Genomic DNA, 21,305 nt, shown 5'->3' with positions numbered 1-21,305 from the left:
CACGATCACTTAGGCCAGGCTGCCATGTGACCTAAGAGAAGACAGGGAGAACACAGCATTTCTTACTCCTACTAACTTGCAACATCATTCTCTCAAGTTGCTCTCATTGGAGGCGCCCAACTGCTTCAAGCTGCCCAGTGATATTTGTATTTCTAAAGTGGGCAGGCATGGCCATTCCAGAAAAAGAAACACATTCAGACTTGTGCCTTTTGTTACCCAAATATATGATATTCAAATAATTTCTATTTTAACAACTCATAAAAATTTAAGATCAAATAATTGCATTCTTGAAACAATTCTTAATCATTTATTTTCAACACGTGTACTATAAAGAACCTAAGAAATCAGACAATTTTAATAACCCATAAACATGTTGAATCCATTTGCAGATTTAAATTTTGTAAAAATAGTTGTCACTGCCTCCATATATCAAGTGTACTATGTTTATAATCACATTTATGCTACCGATACTCCTCAGAAAAAAACAGATTCTGCTTGGTTCTAGCTTCAGTATTATGAACTCCAAATAATGCTTTGAGGACCTCCAAAGGAAAAAAACAGATTCTACTAGGTTCTAGCTGAAATATTATCAACTCCAAATTGAAGCTGAAGTATTATCAACTCCAAATAATGCTTCGAGGACCTCCAAAAAAAAAGAGATTCTGCTTGGTTGTAGCTGAAGTATTATCAACTCCAAATAATGCTTGGAGGACCTCCACAGGTAAACTACTAATCCCTTTGGCCATTTATTGAGACAGATAGAGAGAGAGAGAGAGTTTTGAAGCAACAATGTACCATTAGTAAAGTTGCTGTGCAGAATTACCTCAGTCCTATTCTAAGCTTACAGTTCAGTTGATTTTATTGTCCTCACCTAAGTATATACAATTCACATATGGGAGAAAAACACTAAATCAAGATGGTTATTTTCACTGTTTTGCTTAAGATTCATATTTAAATATAAATCAAGAAGTTAATCCACAGTTTGAGAGATACTTATATTAGAAATTTTAAATGTTAAACTAATACATAATTGTAAATATGGTGTATGTACTGTTTCACATACAATGGGTATTGATCAAATCAGTGTAATTAGCACACCCATCAGCTCAAACATTTATCATTTATTTGTAGCAAGAACATTCAATACATTAACTATAGTCACCCTACCCTCTCTCTCTCTCTCTCTCTCTCTCAATAAATGGCCAAAGGGATTAGTACTTTAACCTTTGGAGGTCCTCAAAGCATTATTTGGAGTTCATAATACTTCAGCTAGAACTTATTCCTCCAAACTTAACTCTATACCCATTAAAAGTGGTTTTGTGTGCAATTAACAGACACATGTTCTACCCATACATTGTTTTCCAAAATTATTGTGTGGCTTTTAAAAAAAAAAACCCCACACAACAAATTGCAAAAGGCACTGAGATAACATCTGCTTCTAGATCATTGCTAGGCTCGAAAAATAAAGCTTGTTCTACCAGGAATGACAAGTTAGAACTCAGTATTTGCCAAAGCAGAAATTATATAGTGTCAGTTATTTCAGGCAAACCTTATTCGGCTCTCATCCCCAACTATCTGTCAGAACAATTAAAAGAGATCAAAACAGTCCAGCATAACTAGGCTTCATTATATAAGGCCATTTTGTTCTAAGACACTAATAAACCAAAATAAGAAATATTAAAATCAAAATAAAAGATATTATTCGAGCTATTTTCATACAAACTGTTGGTTCCTTATATCCTCCCTTCTATAATAAAGGGCATATTTTACTGCAAAGAAAATTTTACTTTATATCACTAGCCATAAATTTTTGAATGTCATTAATTACATGTTGTCTAGTACCATTAACCAAATAGCGTAACTATTTTATGTCCACATTTCACTTCTGTATTTACAAACATATCTATCAGTAAAGAGTTAACAATGAGATGCGATCAAACATCCATATTATCTGATGTTTTGTAGACAGCAATGTAGATGATTTTGTAATCACCTTTCATCGGAGTGACCTTATATAAAAAATAAGTCAATAATTTAGAGGTTCTAAGTCTCCAAAGGAGATTTTCAAATGTAAATATAGAAATGGTTATAGATAATGAGATTTTTAGGAAACCTCTGCCATGTCTGCATCCTGTTAACTGTTATATCATCTTTTCTTCCAGCTGCTTTCCTTTGCCTGCAACAGGGGTCAAGATAAGTTTTGCCTGACTTCTTTGATGTCTTGAACTTTCCGTAGTCCTTTTTCTTCAATTTGTTCATTATAAATATAGCTTGGCATTTGTTTGATCTTTTCAACTGTCTTCACTGCATCAGTAGTTTTATTCCATAGTTCTTGCAGATATTTGACAGGCTTGTTTCTATATTTTTCAAATTCAAATCCACTGTAAGCTCATTATTAGCAGTTGCTTTACAGAATGCTTTAGTCCACCTAACCTTTTGAGAATTGCACTTCTTTTAAAGTTTTTGTGACATTTATGTTTATACAATCTGAACACCTTGCAATAGCTGCAGATGAACATCATGATGTGGTCAGGGTAGATGGGTCCCAAAGAAACTAACACTTCTCAGTGCTGAGCTCGGATGGGCCTCCACTGACCAAACATGGAGCTGAGAGGAAGTCAAGAGGTATCTTGGAATTCCACATGCTGACCCTGTCATTCTTGAAGGAAAATGATGCATAATTTCTGAATAATTGAGAAAGAACTTAACAATCTTTCCAGTTAGTTTTTAAATAACAATTCTGTTTATCAAATTTCTGAATTAACTTTTCTGAATACACGGGTTTCTAAAACTGGCCTTAAGCAAAAGTCTGAAACCTAGGCTGGGAACCATGTAACCCAGGCCAAGAAGGTACTTTAAAGTGTCTTAGAGTTGTTTTTCAACTTAGGGGGAAACAACAGATTCCATTAAATCCCATAAAGGATTTTTTTGTGTGTGAAAAAGGGCCTGATGTACTAGGTTAGACTCAGGAGGCTTTAACAAGTTTTGTCTTACGGGTAAATGGTGGCTATTTTCACAAATAACATCATTACTCCCATCCCTTACTATGGTTTATACAAAAGAGGCTGGAGAATAAGTACATTTTTACAGCCGGGTGTGGTGGCTCATGCCTGTAATCCTACTTAGCACTTTGCGAGGCCAAGACAGGAGGATCTCTTGAGCCCAGGAGTTCGAGACCAGCCTGGGCAACACAGGGAGACCCTGTCTCTATTGTTAAATCAAGAAAACCTAAAAAACATTTTCACTTACATAGCACCAAATATAAGAGCCTTTTTTTTTTTTAACCTAGAAAGAGTATTTTGGAGAGAGAAACTAAGGATCAGAAGGTTTAAGAGTATCAAAAATCTGAGGCCAGGTGCCTCACACCTGTAATCCCAGCATTTTGGGAGGCTGAGGTGAGTAGATCACTTGAGTTTAGGAGTTCAAGATCAGCCTGGCTAACATGGTGAAACCCTGTCTTTAATAAAAATACAAAAAAAATCAGCTGGTATGGTGGTACATGCCTGTAATCCCAATTACTTGGAAGGCTGAGGCAGGAGAATAGCTTGAACCCAGAAGGCGGAAGTTGCAGTGAGCCGAGATCACTCCACTGCACTCTAGCATGGGTGATGGAGCAAGACTCTGTCTCAAAAAAAAAAAAGAGTATCTAAAATTTAAATACTAATTCTTGGCTGGACATGGTGGCTCACATCTGCAATCCCAGCACTTCGGGAGGCCGAGGCGGGTGACCTCACTTGAGGTCAGGAGTTCGTGACCAGCCTGGCCAACATGGTGAAACCCTATCTCTACTAAAAATACAAAAATTAGCTGGGCATGGTGGTGCATGCCTGTAATCCCAGCTGCTCCAGAGGCTGAGCCAGGAGAATGGCTTGAACCCGGGAAGCGGAGACTGCTAGATCATGACACTGCACTCCAGCCTGGGCGACAGAGAGACTCATCTCAAAACAAACAAACAAACAAAAAAACAAAAAACTAAATCTTTCACACATTTTCTCTTCATATCAAAGGTACTAAGTGACATTTAGGCCGGACGCGGTGGCTCATGCCTGTAATCCCAGCACTTTGGGAGGCCGAGGTGGGCGGATCACGAGGTCAGGAGATCGAGACCATCCTGGCTAACACGGTGAAACCCTGTCTCTACTAAAAGTACAAAAAATTAGCCAGGTGTGGTGGCAGATGACTGTAGGCCAAGCTACTTGGGAGGCTGAGGCAGGAGAATGGTGCGAACCCGGGAGGCAGAGCTTGCAGTGAGCCAAGATCATGCCACTGCACTCCAGCCTGGGTGACAGAGCAAGACTCGGTCTCAAAAAAAATAATAAGTTACATTTAAATGTCATATACATATTTAAGAAAAAAAAAACCAAGTACTTCTCATTTAAGACAGAGTAGAAATTATTTAAAATTAGGAGTTGGTGTAAAGGATGAGCTACATATTCAAGTCAAATTATAGTAAGTATTCACTATTCCACTACCAAAGTAGGTCAATTATACTAAAGAGAAGAAATCTATGTGAATTGAGGCATTTTCTCACCTTGATATATGTGAATAAATTTCAGGTTGCCTAAATTCCTAGGGTTATATAGTTAGAAATATATAATTCTCTTATAGACAGGTCAACTAGGGGAAATAAGTTAGCACAATCATTTGAATTGGTTGTCTACATACTGGGCAGGGCTTATTCCTTTTCTTTAGCTTCTTTGCACATGTAAAGCAGGCCATAAGATGTCCTGTTTTGCCATGGACAATGCAACCATTTTTAGGTCGACCTTGACAAATCACACAAGGTTCAATGGCATTAAGGGGCAAACTAGATTCCATACTCTCTTCTTTGTCTTGGGTTTCTTCCCTTTCAAACTCTTTCACATCTTCTTGGCTGCTATAAATAATGCTACTAGAAGTTGATGGCTGAGAATAGTCCTCACTTTCTTGTGATTGTGAAGCTTGTGTAATTTTATCATCATTTTCCTCAACACATGACTCTCTGGAATCATTCACTATAGTTTTTTTACAATCAGGAACATCAAAGCCCTCTTCAGCTTGTGTTGAGTTTTCCAGTTTGGCTTTCTCAGAGATTTCCCCTTTATCTTTCCCTTTATCTTCAGGAAGCCAATTCTCACGAAGGGCCCAACATCTGTTGCAATGTGATGGAAGGGGGGGATTCATTTCATTGCATGAAGTGCATTTCCAATAGTCCTTCAATGAAATAAGACACACAGTCAGTTTCTGTAACCCTTTAACTGCTCAGTCACAGGAATGCTAGCAACTTTGCTATGTCTAAGGTAAAATATATCATAGGGCTCAATATTCAGTGTTTCATGTTTTATATAAAATAGTCACTGTGAACAGCATGAGGACTATAGTTAGTTATATACTGGTATACTGGAAATTTACTAAAAGAGTAGATTTTAGGTATTTTAACCATACACACAAGAAAGGTTAACTATTCAAGATAATGGATTACATTAATTTGCTTGACTGTAGTGATCATTTCACTATTTACATGTGTGTCAAAACATCACGTTATATGTCTCAATTATACACAAAACAGATTTTTAAAAGGTCAATATGTAACAGTCTCTCCTAAAGTAGAGTAAATACACCCATTTTTTTCACCCATACCATCCTGAAAAATTCTAAACTAAAAATATATTAACTGTGATGTGATATTAATATGTACCTATAAAGTTATCTGTTTCAGGATAACTTGCTTTAGTTGAAGCAAGTCTATGGGATCTTTTACTCTGTCATGCAGCCTATATCCACTCCCTTAAAGGCTCAACCCTAGACGCTATTCCAAGAGTCTATCCAATCAATCTAGATGAAATCTGCCTCTTCGAGAAAGACTTCCTAATCCACCAGTGACTAGAACTACCTTAGAAGTACTCTAAAACCATGGCTTAACTGAGTATTCCCTAACTCCATCCACAAGAGAAATGCTAAAACATTTTTCACAGCAAGCATTGCTGCTAAAACCTATCATCCTTGGTCACTAACCGTAATATCCTTTCCTTTACCTCTCTATCCTTTCCTGTGTTCTCATCTTTGTAACTGCTCAATGCTTCTTCCTTTTCCCAACGTTTTATCCCACAAACCTTTCCACCATGCAATTTGGGTAACAAACTCTCCCACATCCCCAGCCTTTTTACATAACCTATCTTCTTGCATTAGCTGAAGCATGGTTCTTGCCTGAGGACTTTTAACAAGTGAAAACTCGTAAGTAAGAGGTATTTCCGTAACCATTTTGAGATTGCCTCACAAATGATGTTAAGACAGGAGCAATAAAGATAGACTATTCATTCTTCTTTTTTCAAGTTATAGAAGGGGGTTTTTCACAGCTCATAAAACCAAAGAAAAAGGTCTTGCAATATGGGAGTAAAAGTGCATCAAAAAGTCCAATAAATTCCAAGATGAATATCTAAAATAATTTGAGTCTTAAAATAGATTTAAAAAATTAAAAGTATCTAAAATATTTTACTCAACTTGACATCAAATGATTCAATTAGTTATTTATTTTCTAACACAGTAAAAATTTTGGAAACTCTTGAATTTTCATCCTTTTTTGCACTTGAATAATTAGTAACTGTCTATAACTCAGAAAAAAATGGAATTTATTTCCTATTCAAATATAATAAAGGCAATATTAAGAACAAAAACTAAAGCACAATAGTTTTAAAAAAACCTATAATACCTCAGGAACTCAGTGAAGTATGCATGAGATGTAAACATTTAAGTGTTAATTTCTTTAATGGCAAATCCTACCACATTCTATAATACAAATCAGTAATAAAAATGTTTACATTTGGCTGGGTGTGATGGCTCACACCTGTAATCCTTGCACTTTGGGAGACTGAGGCAGGTGGATCACTTGAGCCCAGGAGTTCAAGACCATCCTGGGCAACATGGTGACATTTCTACAAAAAATACAAAAATTAGCTGGGTGTGATGGCATGCACCTATTATTCCAGCTACTCAGGAGGCTGAGGTGGGAGGATCACTTGAGCCTGGGAGGTGGGGGCTGCAGTGAGCCATGATCACATCACTGCACTCCAGCCTGGAAGACAGGGCAGGACCCTGTCTCAACTGAAAAAAAAAAAAAAGTTTACGTTTGACAAGGTTGGCAAAATGTTGGTAATAGTTAAAGTTGGGTGATGAGTATACTGGAGATACATTGAAATTTTCCAAAATAACATCAAAATGTACAAATTCAGCTGGGCAGTGACTCATGCTTGTAATCCCAGCACTTTGAGAGACCAAGGTGGGCAGATCACTTGAGGTCAGGAGTTCATGACCAGCCTGGCCAACATGGTGAAACCCCATCTCTACTAAAAATAAAAAAATTAGTGGAGTATAGTGGTGCATGCCTGTAATCCCAGCTACTCAGGAGACTGAGGCACGAGAATCACTTGAACCTGGGAGGTGGAGGCTGCAGTGCACTGAGATTGCACCACTGCACTCCAGCTTGGGAGAAGGGTAAGACCCTGTTTAAAAAAAAAAAAAAAAAGTTCAAATTCCAGCACCTAAAAATAAAAATTATAGCTACAGGTCTCATCACAACAAATAAAAGAAAAATGCTTTAAATTATTCAGACTTTACAAAAACATTTTAACTTTATAAAAATCAGTTCATTTCAGAAAGAAGCTAGATATAGTCTCCTAATCTTGACCTTAATGAAATTTTTATTTCTTAAAAAAGTAGATGTATACTTACAGCTAAGGAAATTTCAGGATCTTCTTCAAATGAATCTGTATCACTCTCCCCTGCCTGATACACAGTAACTCGATATACCTAATAAAACACATTCATTAGCATCAATTCATTGCCCTATTTCCTTCAATCAGAAGGCTTCCTAGTAATAAGTCCTAAACAAATATCATGTACTACAATATATGAGAAAGTCTTAGACAATATCAAATAGAGTAAGTGAGTGTAAAGGGGGAAAAAATGGAGGAGAGAGAAATCCTTACCCACAATGGTAAAAGTCAATACAAAGGATGTTTGGGATGAATAAAACAAAACATTCAGCTAGGTGGTTTTACTTCATAAATAAATAATATGGAGATATTAAATAATAGGGAAATAGCTAGAAATGTTAAAGGCAGTCACTTCTGGGAAACAGATCTCTAAGGGTACTACTTGACTTTGTATGCATGTTTTACTTTTATAGAAAGTAAGTTAATATTAAAACAGTAGTTGAATTATATGTTTTTAAAAGTGAACAGACCATTATAATAAGCATGTTCATTGAGGTCTATTGACTTCTTGGCAATTAGTAGTAATATAATAATATAAATCAGATGATAAAGAACTATGAAATCCTCAAGTCCACAAACCGATGTGTTAGTTTAAACAAATCAAGAGGTAAAGATTTCAAGTGAAATCTGAATAATATTATTTCAATTTCAAAGTCAATGAACATGGAAAATATTTAATAATTTTCCAATATAATTAGAGGGGAAAAAAAATACTACCTCATCATCTTCATCTGAGAGTTCTTGTCCTTCTTCACTAAGGCTATAATCTTCTGAGTCGAGAGATTCAACTTCAAATTCTACACTAAACTGATCTGAAACTGAATCCTGATCCAACCAATCACCTGAATGTTCACTTACACCAGCATCAAGATCCTAAAACAAGAAAAAAATATATAACTTAATAAACATCACCTCTTGACCTCTGTATCTGTTTCCTAACTCATCCCTGTGCCTCTGCTGCTGCCAGCAGGGTGTAACAGTTGGGGGATGGTCCTGCTGCTCTGATCCGGGACTTCCCGAGGGAGATCGGCGGGGAGAAGACTAGGCCCCCCAGCCAGCCATCCCGGAGCCGGCTGCCACGCACATTTCCTCCTCAGATCCATCCTGCACACTGAAACTAGATTAAGGTTTCAAGGTTATTACTACATTATTTTCCCTGTTCAAAACCCCACTGCATAAAGGAAAAACACCAAAGCCTCTTGGCATCGAAAGTACCTACAGTGTGACTGTATTAACATCTTCGTCTGTCTTCAACTAGACACCCCTCCTCCCTTACTAAATATGGATAATCCCGCCAGATCTAGATTGCTTCCTCAACTAATCTTGGCATTTCAACTTCCACACTTTCCCCCTCTAACTAGAATAATTTCAGTTTCAAAATCCTATTCATCCTTCTTTGATTAAGCCTTTGTCAATACCATAACTGAAAAGGCTCTTCCACCCTTAATTATCCTTACTACTTGTATAATAATGAATTATATAGTCTCACACATAAATTATGCAAAACATAATTTTGCAGGCATGTTTCTCATCTGAATTATATATACTTTGAGCTAAAACCTGTCACTCATCTTTCTATGTCCAAATTGGTAGAATACACGTAAATAAAGTATAGTATTTTTATAGTATCCTAGGACAGGAGTTGGCAAACTTTCTGTAAAGAGCCACATAGTTAATTATTTGGGCTCTGCAGGGCCATGGTTTCTGTCACAGCTACTCAGCCCCGCTCTTGTAATGCAGGAGCAACGGTAGACAACAAGTCAACAAAAATACCATGAAAAAATGCAATATTGGGAGTGGTTTTTAAAGTTTTGGCTAATGTTCGCAAAAGAATGCCCCAGAAACTATTAAATTATCTCTCTCTATATATATTTTTAAAATATATAAAATAAATATTTAAAATATATATTTATATTTATATAAATATTAATATATATAATATATACAGATGCCTGCCCATTTATATTTACATAAATATATTTTTATATTTAAATATATATTTTTATATTTAAATATATATTTTTATATTTAAATAATATATATTTTTATATTTATATAAATATATATTTTATATTTATATAAACATATATTTTTATATTTATATAAATATATAATTATATATACTATATATAACAATGTAATATATAATATACATTAATATAGATTTATAATTATATATTATATATTTATATATTATTTAAATATAAATATATATATATATATTTTTTTTTTTTTTTGGAGACAGAGTCTCGCTCTGTCACCCAGGCTGGAGTGCAGTGGCACCATCTCGGCTCACTGCAAGCTCCACCTCCTGGGTTCACACCATTCTCCTGCCTCAGCCTCCCCAGTAGCTGGGACTATAGGTGCCCGCCACCACGCCCGGCTAATTTTTTGTATTTTCAGTAGAGACGGGATTTCGCCGTGTTAGCCAGGATGGTCTCGATCTCCTGACCTTGTGATCTGCCCGCCTCAGCCTCCCAAAGTGCTGGGATTACAAGCATGAGGCACTGCACCAGGCCTAAATACTATATATTTAAAAAGCATCAGGCTGGAGGTGGTGGCTCATGCCTGTAATCCCAATACTCTGGGAGCCAAAGCAGGAGAATCACATAAGCCCAGCGGTTTGAGACCAGCCTGGGCAACAGGCCAAGATCTCATCTCTGAAAAAAAAAAAAGTAAAAAATAATTGGCCAGGTGTGGTGGTGCACACCTGTAGTCCCAGCTAACTCTCAAGGCTGAGGAGGAAGGATTGCTTGAACCCAGGAGGTTGAGGTTGCAGTAAGCCATGATCAAGTGCTGCACTCCCGCCTGGGCAACGGAGTGAGAGACTGTCTCAAAAATTTAAAAAATATATATATTTTTAAGCATCAGATAGGCTTGCTCTGCAAAGATCTTAGATCTTTGTAGTCAAAAATACCTAGAATTGTTTGAATTCCAATTGTGACAATTAGTTGTAGGAACCTTAAACAAGTTATTTAAAACCCCAGTCTTAGCTAAAAATGGAATCTGAGGCTGCAAAGATGACAGAAGATCATAATATAAACTGCGTGGTGTACAGTCTAGAACACAGTCTTAGTTTCCCACAATTTATTAAACCCCAAAGAAAGAAAAGATGGGAGAGGAATGCACTTTCCTTTAACTCCCTTCACAAACTGGTGAATGATGACACCCAATGATGACTACAACATTCTCAAATGAGGGAAATTCGAAGAAGAAGAAAAAAAAACTGGCCCTACCAAAAGCTTTCACAACTAGGGACTTAACCTGAAAAACGAGATTTTGTTGTTGTTGTTTGAGATGGAGTTTTGTTCTCGTTGCCCAGGCTGGAGTGCAATGGCGTGATCTCAGCTCACTGCAACCTCCGCCTCCCGGGTTCAAGCGATTCTCCTGTCTCAGCCTCCTGAGTAGCTAGATTACAGGTGCCCGCCACTATGCCCAGCTAATTTTTGGTATTTTTAGTAGAGATGGGGTTTCACAACATGTTGGCGAGGCTGGTCCTGAACTCATGACCTCAGGGGATCCGCCCGCCTGGGCCTCCCAAAGTGCTGGGATTACAGGCATGAGCCACCATGCCCAGCTGAGATTTTTTAATAGATAGGATTTTTTAAGAGAATGCAGGACAGGACTAACAAAAAGAAAAAAAGAAATACCCCTCTACTGCACACGAGTTATTAAGAAATTATTTTAGGCAAATGGAGAGGAAAAGTGGTCCTTGGAAGGTTTTTCGTAGCTCCAGAAAAATTTCTTGTCTAGCATAAAAGCCCTGGCTCTTAAAGGCTGGCAACCTTTAAGATGCAAATGCAACAGGGTCCACCCAACATGGCGATTCCCACCGTTGTCCTCTTGCCCTTGCCCCATCAGGTACCTAACAGCATGGCCGCCCCCACATAACCCCGTGTGTAAAATGTCATGGCATCCTGCATTTGTGTATTAAAGGACTGGGGTGGGAGGGCCAGTTTTCTTGAGGGCTAAATGACATGCCTGGTCAAACCAATCCTCTGAGCCCTATGCAAATAAGACACCACCCCCTCCAGCCATCACATAAAACTGGCTAGTATTGTCGGAATGTGAGGTCTCCTCTTTCAGCTTTAGAGCCCCCCTCCCTCTGTCTGTGTAAGGGGGAGCTTCTTCCTTCTGCCTTCTCCCTTCTTGCCTATTAAACGCTCTGCTCCTTAAAACCACTCCACGTGTGTCCGTGTCTTTTTTTTTTTTTTTGTCCGTGTCGTTTTATCTAATTCAACTCAAAACAAAAAACCTGGTGTTCCTCTACTCCTCAAAGCCATATCAGTAACAAGGCAGTGTCCCAGGTACAAAGCAGGAACAAGGACTCTAAATATCATTCAGCTAGAATTCTGATATAACTTTAACAAAAACTATACATTAAATAGGGGTCCGGGCAGGTGGCTCACATCTGTAATCCCAACACTTTGGGAGGCACTTGAGGTCAGGAGCTCAAGACCAGCCTGGCCAACATAGTGAAACCCCATCTCTACTAAAAATACAAAAATTAGCCAGGTGTGGTGGTGGGAGCCTGTAATCCCAGCTACTCAGGAGGCTGAGACATGAGAATCGCTTGAACCGGGGAGGTGGAGGTTGCAGTGAGCCAAGATTGCACCACTGCACTCCAGCCTGGGCGACAGAGAGACTCAATCTCAATAAATAAATAAATAGGGTACAATAATTCTCTTTTAAACCAAACTTGTAGGTTGGATACTCATCAAGTTTTAATTGGATTCAATTTCATCACATATATTTCCTCTCAAGAGCCTATTTTTTCCACTGGATTTATTAAATGTTTTCATTTTTGTCATTAATGATCTATCTCCCCATGAAGGCAAGAACCATATCTACCTTGACTACCACTGTATCTGCAGTGCCATCTCAACTGTATGGAATTTGGTATAAACTTAAATATCTACAAATGAAGAACCTGCTCTCAGACTGAGCAGGAGCTCATCATGCCATCTAGCGGTCTACATGAGTAACAGCTCCGTTAGGTACAGTAACTCTAGAGGGCAGGTATGCGTTCATACAGTCACTGCTTTGGAAGAGAAAAAAAGATAATACAGGAAGTAACAAGAATAGGTAAAAGACTAGGATTACTATCACAATTGGTTCCATTTCCTACATCTTCTAGAGTACTATACAATGATTACTAATACCCAGAATAATGGCCATGAGACACTGCCATATTACCAAAAAATGTATCCAATCCTTTGGTTTCCGTGGGCGACATTGGAAGAATTGTCTTGGGCCACACATAAAATACACTAACAATAGCTGATGAGCAGAAAAAAAATTGTAAAAAAAAAAAATCATAATATTTTAAGAAAGTTTATGAATTTGTGTTGGGCCACATTCAAAGCCATCCTGGCATATGGCCCACAGGGCATGGGTTGGACAAGCTTGATTAAAGACATACAAAACAAAATATTCCATTTGTGAAGCATTCTTGTTAACAAAAAAATTTTTTACCAAACTTCTTTCAGTCACATCTCTTAAGAAATGCTGCTCACTAATATTTTGGAAGTCTGTATTAGTAATGAGAAAGTACTGATACTCTCCCGTCATCCATGCAATAATAAACCTGCATTTTTTTTTTTTTTTTTGAGATGGAGTCTCGCTCTGTCAACCAGGCTAGAGTGCAGTGGCACGATCTCAGCTCACTGCAACCTCCACCTCCTGGGTTCGAGCGATTCTCCTGCCTCAGCCCCCCAAGTAGCTGGGACTGCAAGCATGCGCCACCACGCCTGGCTAATTTTTGTATTTTCAGTAAAGACAGGGTTTCATCTTGTTGGCCAGGCTGGTCTTGAACTTCTGACCTCAGGTGATCCACCCGCCTCAGCCTCCGAAAGTACTGATTACAGGCATGAGCCACCGCACCCAGCCCAGTATAAACCTGTATTTTACAGCATAAGTAAATAGAACTTACCTGATGTCTAGACCTATTTGGCAAATGTTAAGTTCAGACTATGCTGACTTTTTTGCTGATGGCTGTAATAAAATATATTTTTACTCTAAATAGTCAAATTTGCCTTAAAATGCTAAACTATTTAACTGAACCAAATTTTTGGTTTTGTTCCTTTTTTAAAAAGTGTAACTTTGAAATTCTCAAACAACTCTATACTCCAATTTATTTGACTGTACTATTGGTGCAGTGGTCCACAAATATTCTCTAATACATACAGTGACACTGATAATTACTAATACTACTACTAATTTTACCAATACCGGTGTTACTCCACTATTTTCCACATTTCTCACAATACCTTGGGTTGAAGGTGGAGATCAATATAGTAGTTTTATTTTAAAGTAAAATTTAGCACTGTGTTTTCTATCAATCTCGTAAGACACATGTACATTCTATCGGTATCCTTATTAGGACTGCCAAGACTAGACTTTGAACAGTAAGAGTCTTGCCTTACTTAAAATGAGAACATTACCGGATTCGATGGCGTCCCTGTAGATTCACTGCTACTGCTTCTTTCACAACATATCTCCCTTATTACACACAGAGCCAGGCTTTCATCAAAGGAAAGGGAAATACTATCAGATTTGTGGCGTTTTCTTTGTCGTTCACCAGATAATTCATCTGAATTTTCTTCTGGATATGTAAGGAAAAAAAATAAATTGCTGTACTGTGATTTAGAAAATTGAGCTGTTTTGAGTACCTATTTGTACAGAAACTTAGTTTCAATAAAATTAGTTCAAAAGTTAACACTGTTTTATTGAATCTGTCCAACTGTTACAGCAGAACACTATCTGTGTGTATTTATTTATTTGTTTATTTATTTATTTTCTGAGAAAGGGTCTTGCTCTGTCACCCAGGCTGGAGTACAGAGGCACAATCTCGGTTCACTGCAACCTCTGCCTCATGGGCTCAAGCGATCCTCCCACCTCAACCTCAGCCTCCCAAGTAGCTGGTACCATAGGAACGGTACCATAGGAATGCACCATTTTGTATTTTTTGCATAGACAGGGTTTCAACATGTTGCCTAGGCTGAGAATACTATTTTTTAAAAGCTTTCTGTTCTTCTTTCAGAACTTTATCTCCATACATCACAATTTAATCTATCTAATAAAGTTTTTATTAACCAAAAAATCTAGGAATTTTTTTCTGTCAAAACCAAACTTTAAAATATAAGAGCTCATCTGTTTTTTTCCGAAAAGAGCCAAAGTGTTTAATGTACTTATATGGTATTCTTAATGTTTCAATTTCTTCAGTACCCTACACTTTTTCTTTTGAGACAGAGTCACACTCGACCACCCAGGCTGGAGTGCAGTGGTACATTCTCAGCTCATTGCAACCTCTGCCTCCCAGGTTCAAGTGATTCTTGTGACTTCAGCTTCCAAGTAGCTGGGATTAAAGGTGCACACCACCATGCCTGGATAATTTTTGTATTTTTGGTAGAGACAGGGTTTCACCATGTTGGTCACACTGGTCTCAAACTCCTGGCCTTAAGTGATCCTCCTGCCTCAGCCTCCCAAAGTGCTGGGATTACAGGCCTAAGCCACTAAGCCCGGCTCTTCAGTACCCTATATTTTAAACAGAAATCAAAACCAGTAAAAATTTTCCATTTTATTTTAAATAATAAATTATCTCTGAATGGGTCAGAATGTTAGACAAATCCGTTAGACATAAATGAGAATACTACCTTATACTAGACATAAAAATGAATTCCAGGTGGATTAAAGAGCTAAATATAAAGAACAAAACCATTCAAGTACCTATAACAAAATATTCTTATAATGCTGGGGTGGAGAAGTATTTCATAATACTGCAAAGTCCTCAATAAAAAGGCTATCAAGATTAGACCATGTCAAGGTTTACATGACAAAATAAAATACCAAACAAAAGTTAAAAGGCAAAGGTCAAATTCGAAGATAATATCTGCAACATATATAATAAAAATTACCCATAGTATACATATTATACAAAGTCCTACCAAATCAAGATAGACTGTATTTTCTTTTAAGGAAACAGGAAAAAGCAAGTCACAGAAGAAATACAAATGACTAATAAACATATGAAAAATCTTGAGTTATGTACTTGAGTAATAGAAAAAAAAACTCTTACCTCCTAGGGATCAAAGAAATGCAAAGTAAAATGATATCATTTTTCACCCATGAGAATGACAAAAATTAAAATGAGATAGTATCAAAGATTTGAGAAAGGACTTTTTTTATCATTTTTTTGAGACAAAGTCTCACTCTTGTCCCCCAGGCTGGAGTATAATGGCATAATCTCGGCTCACTGCAACCTCCACCTCCTGGGTTCAAGCAATTCTCCTGCCTCAGCCTCCTGAATAGCTGGGACTACAGGTGCCCACCACTCTGCCCGGCTAATTTTTTTTGTATTTTTAGTAGAGACGGGGTTTCACCGTGTTAGCCAGGATGGTCTCGATCTCCTGACCTCGTGATCCTTCCTCCTCGGCCTCCCAAGGTGCTGGGATTACAGGCGTGAGCCACTGCACCTGGCCGGGATTTTTATGTTTTATCTAGATCACAAGTTCTGCACGTGAGTTCTTAATCATGTTTGTGTTCCCTATTTTTAAAAAGGTGATCTTGGCCGGGCTGCAATTATAAATAATGCTGTAATTAGTATCTCTACATATAAATCTTTGAATTTTTTATTACATCCTTAGGATAGATTCCTAGAAATGGAGTTACTAGGATAATGTTAAGAACTCTAAGACGTTTTTTTCTTTTCTTTTTTTTTTTTTGAGATGGAGTCTCACTCTGTACCCCAGGCTGGAGTGCAGTGGTGCGATCTCGGTTCACTGCAACCTCCATATCCCAGGTTCAAGCGATTCTCCTGCCTCAGCCTCCCAAGTAGCTGGGATTACAGGCGCCTGCCACCACACCTGGCTAATTTTTGTATTTTTAATAGAGATGGGGTTTCACCATGTTGGCCAGGTTGGTCTCGAACTCTTAACCTCAAGAGATCCACCCGCTTCGGCCTTCCAAAGTGCTGGGATTACAGGTGTGAGCCACCGCACCAGGCCATCTAAGCTTTTTTATAATCCGAAAAATTTAATCAATTTTTACCCACTTTTACCAATTTACAGACCACCAGTTTATCAGTGCTAATACACAAGTTATTAGCACTGATGAGTAAGGATGAGTAAAAATTTTATTTTTACTAATTTGATAGATCAAAAGGACACCCTTTTGGCATTTTTTACTATCTGTAAAGCTAAAAATCACCAAAATTCACCCTCTCCCCATATTTATTAGTCATTTGTATTTACTGTGAGAAATTTTTGTGAACTGTCTGCCCTTTTTGCTATTTGAAGTTTTAATGTTTTCCTTATTGATTTGGGAAGACTTTTTATGTAATACAGATATTAACAGTCAAATTTAAAGTGACTATCAAATATGTTGTATTCTATTTTTCATTTAACTTTTAAACTCATTTGAAATTCATTTTGGCATAAGGTACAGATCTAACTTCACCTTTTCCCCAAGTAACTACCATTTGTTCTAGTTCCACCTCTGCCCTAGACACCTCTGCCCTTCCTGTCTTCTGCCTGCATGTACGAGATTCTGGTCTGGGTTCATTTATTCTGTTTCACTGATCTGACATTCTCTTTCATCTGAATCATACGGTCTTAGTTACTGCGACTTCCTCAGGCAACAGCCTTCTCCTCTACTAACTGTTCTCAACTATTTTCTCTCTGTCAACTATTTTCTCTCTCTCTTTTTTTTTAGACAGTCTCACTGTGTCGCCCAGGCAGAGTGCAGTGGCGTGATCTCGGCTCACTGTAAGCTCTGCCTCCCCGGTTCATGCCATTCTCCTGCCTCAGCCTCCCGAGTAGCTGGGACTACAGGCACCCGCCACCACATCCAGCTAATTTTTTGTATTTTTAGTAGAGATGGGGTTTCACCATGTTAGACAGGATGGTCTCGATCTCCTGACCTCATGATCCACCCACCTCGGCCTCCCAAAGTGCTGGGATTACAGGCGTGAGCCACTGCGCCCGGCCCTTATCTCTTCATTTCTAAAATGCTATTTACTTTCTGTTTTAAAACTCATAGGTATGTACTACCATTTATTAAAAATAACAATTTAAAAATTTAACTGTTAAGGTGACTAAGAATAATGGTGAAAATAGAGTTTATATGCCTGTCTCCTATTATCTTTCTTTTTAGACAAAGTCTCACACGGTTACCCAGGCTGGAGTGCAGTGGCGCAATTTCGGCTCACTGTAACTTCTACCTCCCGGGTTGAAGTGATTCTCCTTCCTCAACCTCCTGAGTAGCTGGATTACAAGTGTGCGCCACCAGGCCCAGCTACTTTTTGTATTTTTTTTAGTAGAGATGGGGTTTCACCACATTGGTCAGGCTGGTCTCAAACTCCTGACCTCGTGATCCGCCAGCCTCGGCCTCCCAAAGTGCCGGGATTACAGGCGTGAGCCACCACACCCCAGCCACCTCCTACTATCTTAACAGAGAGTTGGCTAACTATAAACTCCAGTGGGGCACAGTAAACTGTGCCTGCTGTAGTCAGCCAGAAAAATATTGCTAAATAAGCAATTTGTAAATCAAATAAAATCAAGAATGAAAAAAACTCAGAGGTTAATTCATCTCAACCAAAAAAGGGGAACAATTTAATTAAGTCTAAAAGCACTAATTTCATTAGAGAAAGAATATCAAAAAGCTGTGTGAATGCGTCAAATAAATATTCACATATACCTGTCTCACTAATTGCTCTCCTTCTAGATGAGGTAGATGGTCTAGAAACCAAATGTGAAGATGAAGGTTTCTCTTCCTGAAGCTCTTGTACAAGGTCCTAAGCATTTAGGAAAAAAATAAAATACAACAAACTTAACATAACCAGTAAGCTAACTTGTTGTAAATAACCTTTCCAATTTGCAAATAATATTACATTAGAATGAGAAATTTACTTAGATTACCTTTTGATCACTCCCACCTTCAAGGTGACACCTGTTCTCACTCACAGATGTACCTGAGTCCGATGATTCTGAGAGAAAAGAAAAAGGATCAGAAACTTGGTGGTGGGCGGGGGCAGCAGGGGGAGGGGGGGCGCTACTCAGTAGATATGCTATCAGTCTAACACAAACCCTTATGCAATTTAACCTTTCAATAAACATTAAACATGTATTTTCCAGGTGGCACCCTCATACTAAATGTTGCAGATGTAAATAAAATAATTCAACTTTAATGTAGAAGAGTAAAGTATAATCAAGACATTAAAAGACTGTTAGATAAATTAGCAGAGAGACAGGAGAGTCATTATTTTGGTAGGGACAGGGAGTGTCTGAGAAACAAAGAATCAGGAAATATTTTGTAGGACAATGTGAAAATAGGGCTAGGAAAGGCCATTCCAGACCAAGAAAACGCCATGTGAAAAAGTATCCAAAAGCAAACTAACAGTTCCTGTTGCAGGACACCACAAGCAGTTCATTATTACTGGAATGTAGGCAGGTTCAGACTGTAAAGGATCCTGTGGTCTAGCCAAAGCAGGACTCATGCTGTCATTCCCTTATCACTGCATTCTTCCCCGCAGATACTTCAGAATCTTCCCTAATGCGATGTTGCAGCCACTCACCATTAAAAAGGATTTTTGTCCAAGAAATGAAACTGATTTCTAGCTCACAGAAAATATTACATCCAGAGAGCAATAATGAACCCCTAAATGGTAATTTTAAGCAGAAGAGTGACAAATCACTCTAGCAAAACATAAGAAAAAGAGGGCAGAGGCAGGAAAACCAGTATTAGACAATTGCAATAATACAAACTAAAAACTATTAAAGCCTAAACTAAGGCATGGAAGACAAATTCCAGAGATATTAAATAGGTAAAAACCAACAAGACCTGGTATTTGATATAGAAGGCAAGGAAGAAAGGAGTTAAGATGATTCCAAGATTCTAACTTGGGTGAATAAATCAGTGGTACCATTCACTAAAAGAGAAACTTTAGAAAGATAAACAGATTGGATGGGAAGATAACAAACTGAGTTATTCAGGCACATAGGTTTCATTTGTAGTTGGATATACAGACTTTGAGCTCAAAAGTCAAAGTTTCAGATTTGGGATATACAGACAATTATCATCAAATACCCTTTACTACCCCCCTTGGAAACATTTTCATCTTAACAGTGAACTCATGCCTGGACATTAACATTTTGAAATTACGCATTATCATAGATTAATTTTCTCTTTATACTATGGGTAAGGCATTACACTAATTTTCTTAAGTTGTACATAATAGGTTATATTGTCCAGGAATTTTGGATTAGTATAAACAGATGCTACAAAAAAGATGTAATAAAAAGGAAGCCCTAGGCTGGGTGGGTGCAGTGGCTCACGCCTGTAATCCCAGCACTTTGGGAGGCCAAGGTGGGAGGATCACCTGAGCTCAGGAGTTTGAGACCAGCCTGGTCAACATGGTGAAACCCTTTCTCTACTAAAAATACAAAAATTAACCAGACGTGGTGGCAGGCGCCTGTAATCCCACCTACTCGGGAGGCTGAGGAAGGAGAATCACCTAAACCCGGGAAGCAGAGGTTGCAGTGATCCGAGATCGCACCACTGCACTCCAGCCTGGGTGACAGAGTGAGACTCCATCTCAAAAAAAAAAAAAAAAAAAAAAGTGACAAAGTTGAGAACATGGAATAGGAGTTCTGAAGTTAATTCTACTGATATCTAAACCAAACTCAGACTGCAAATAAGTAATTTGTAAGTTTCCATCTCAATAATACAATTTTTCTAGTAATGTGCCAAAGTTTATTTAAACAAATGAAGGAATGAATACATCAGGGATACATACTTCAGAAAACTCAAACTACTACTACAAATACTACAATTGTATATTTAGCTATCACACAATTTCTTAAAGAGCTTTAAAACAACAGGTATACATATGTAACCAACCTGCACATTGTACACATGTACCCTAAAACTTAAAGTATAATTTAAAAAAAAGGAAATAAAAAGGATACAATCTAAAGCTCAAAAAAAAAAAAAAGAGCTTTAAAACAATAAAATGCCAAATCATCAGCCTAATAACTACTTTTATTTTGGGATAAAATGGAGATACTTTTCTGGGCTTTAAATCCTAACTTTGGAAGAATAAGTATTCAATTCAACACATTTATTAAATACCATATTAATAAAACACTATAGTGTGTGATGCACAATGCAAACCTGAATAGGACACAGGTAACAAAAATATAAACAAGTACAACAGCCAGACGCAGTGGCTCATGCCTGTAACCCCTAAACTTTGGGAGGCTGAGGTGAGAATATCTCTTGAGCTCAGGTCAAGACTAGCCTGGGCAACATAGCAAAACCGTCTCTACCAAACATACAGAAAAATTAGCCAGGCGTGGTGGAGCACATCTGTAGTCCCAGCAACTTGGGAGGCTGAGGGGGAGGATCATTTGAGCCCTGGAGGTGGAGGATGCAGTGAGCCAAGATTACCACTGCACTTCAAGCAGGGTGACAGAGTGAGAGCCCATCTCAAAAACAAACAAAAAAACCCACAAGTAAAACAAAGCAATTTTACAATAAAATCTGAATATGGAATAG

The 21,305-nt window shown here is 37.9% G+C and overlaps 1 protein-coding gene across 11 annotated transcripts in view; it reads right to left on the bottom strand.

The window, feature by feature from the left end:
- Positions 1–279: 279 nt before the first annotated feature.
- The window catches only part of MDM2 (MDM2 proto-oncogene), a 35,183-nt gene continuing 14,157 nt past the window's right edge, over positions 280–21,305 (bottom strand). For 4 of the 11 annotated variants that reach the window (XM_001155208.8, XM_063786900.1, XM_063786905.1 and 1 more), the window contains 6 exons: positions 18,668–18,735; positions 18,447–18,543; positions 14,195–14,355; positions 8,469–8,624; positions 7,708–7,785; positions 280–5,193 (listed from right to left, as the gene is read on the bottom strand). In XM_001155208.8, coding sequence (XP_001155208.1) covers positions 4,618–5,193; positions 7,708–7,785; positions 8,469–8,624; positions 14,195–14,355; positions 18,447–18,543; positions 18,668–18,735 — 1,136 coding nt within the window. In that variant the 3' untranslated portion in view covers positions 280–4,617. The remainder of the gene's footprint in view (positions 5,194–7,707; positions 7,786–8,468; positions 8,625–14,194; positions 14,356–18,446; positions 18,544–18,667; positions 18,736–21,305) is intronic. The other 7 variants (XM_016923838.4, XM_063786903.1, XM_063786906.1 and 4 more) reach the window with 4 other exon arrangements.

This window comes from Pan troglodytes, chromosome 10 (assembly GCF_028858775.2).
Source record: "Pan troglodytes isolate AG18354 chromosome 10, NHGRI_mPanTro3-v2.0_pri, whole genome shotgun sequence".
NCBI lineage: Eukaryota > Metazoa > Chordata > Mammalia > Primates > Hominidae > Pan > Pan troglodytes.
The sequence above is the reverse complement of the archived record's forward strand: the minus strand, read 5'-3'. Positions and strand labels throughout refer to the sequence as shown.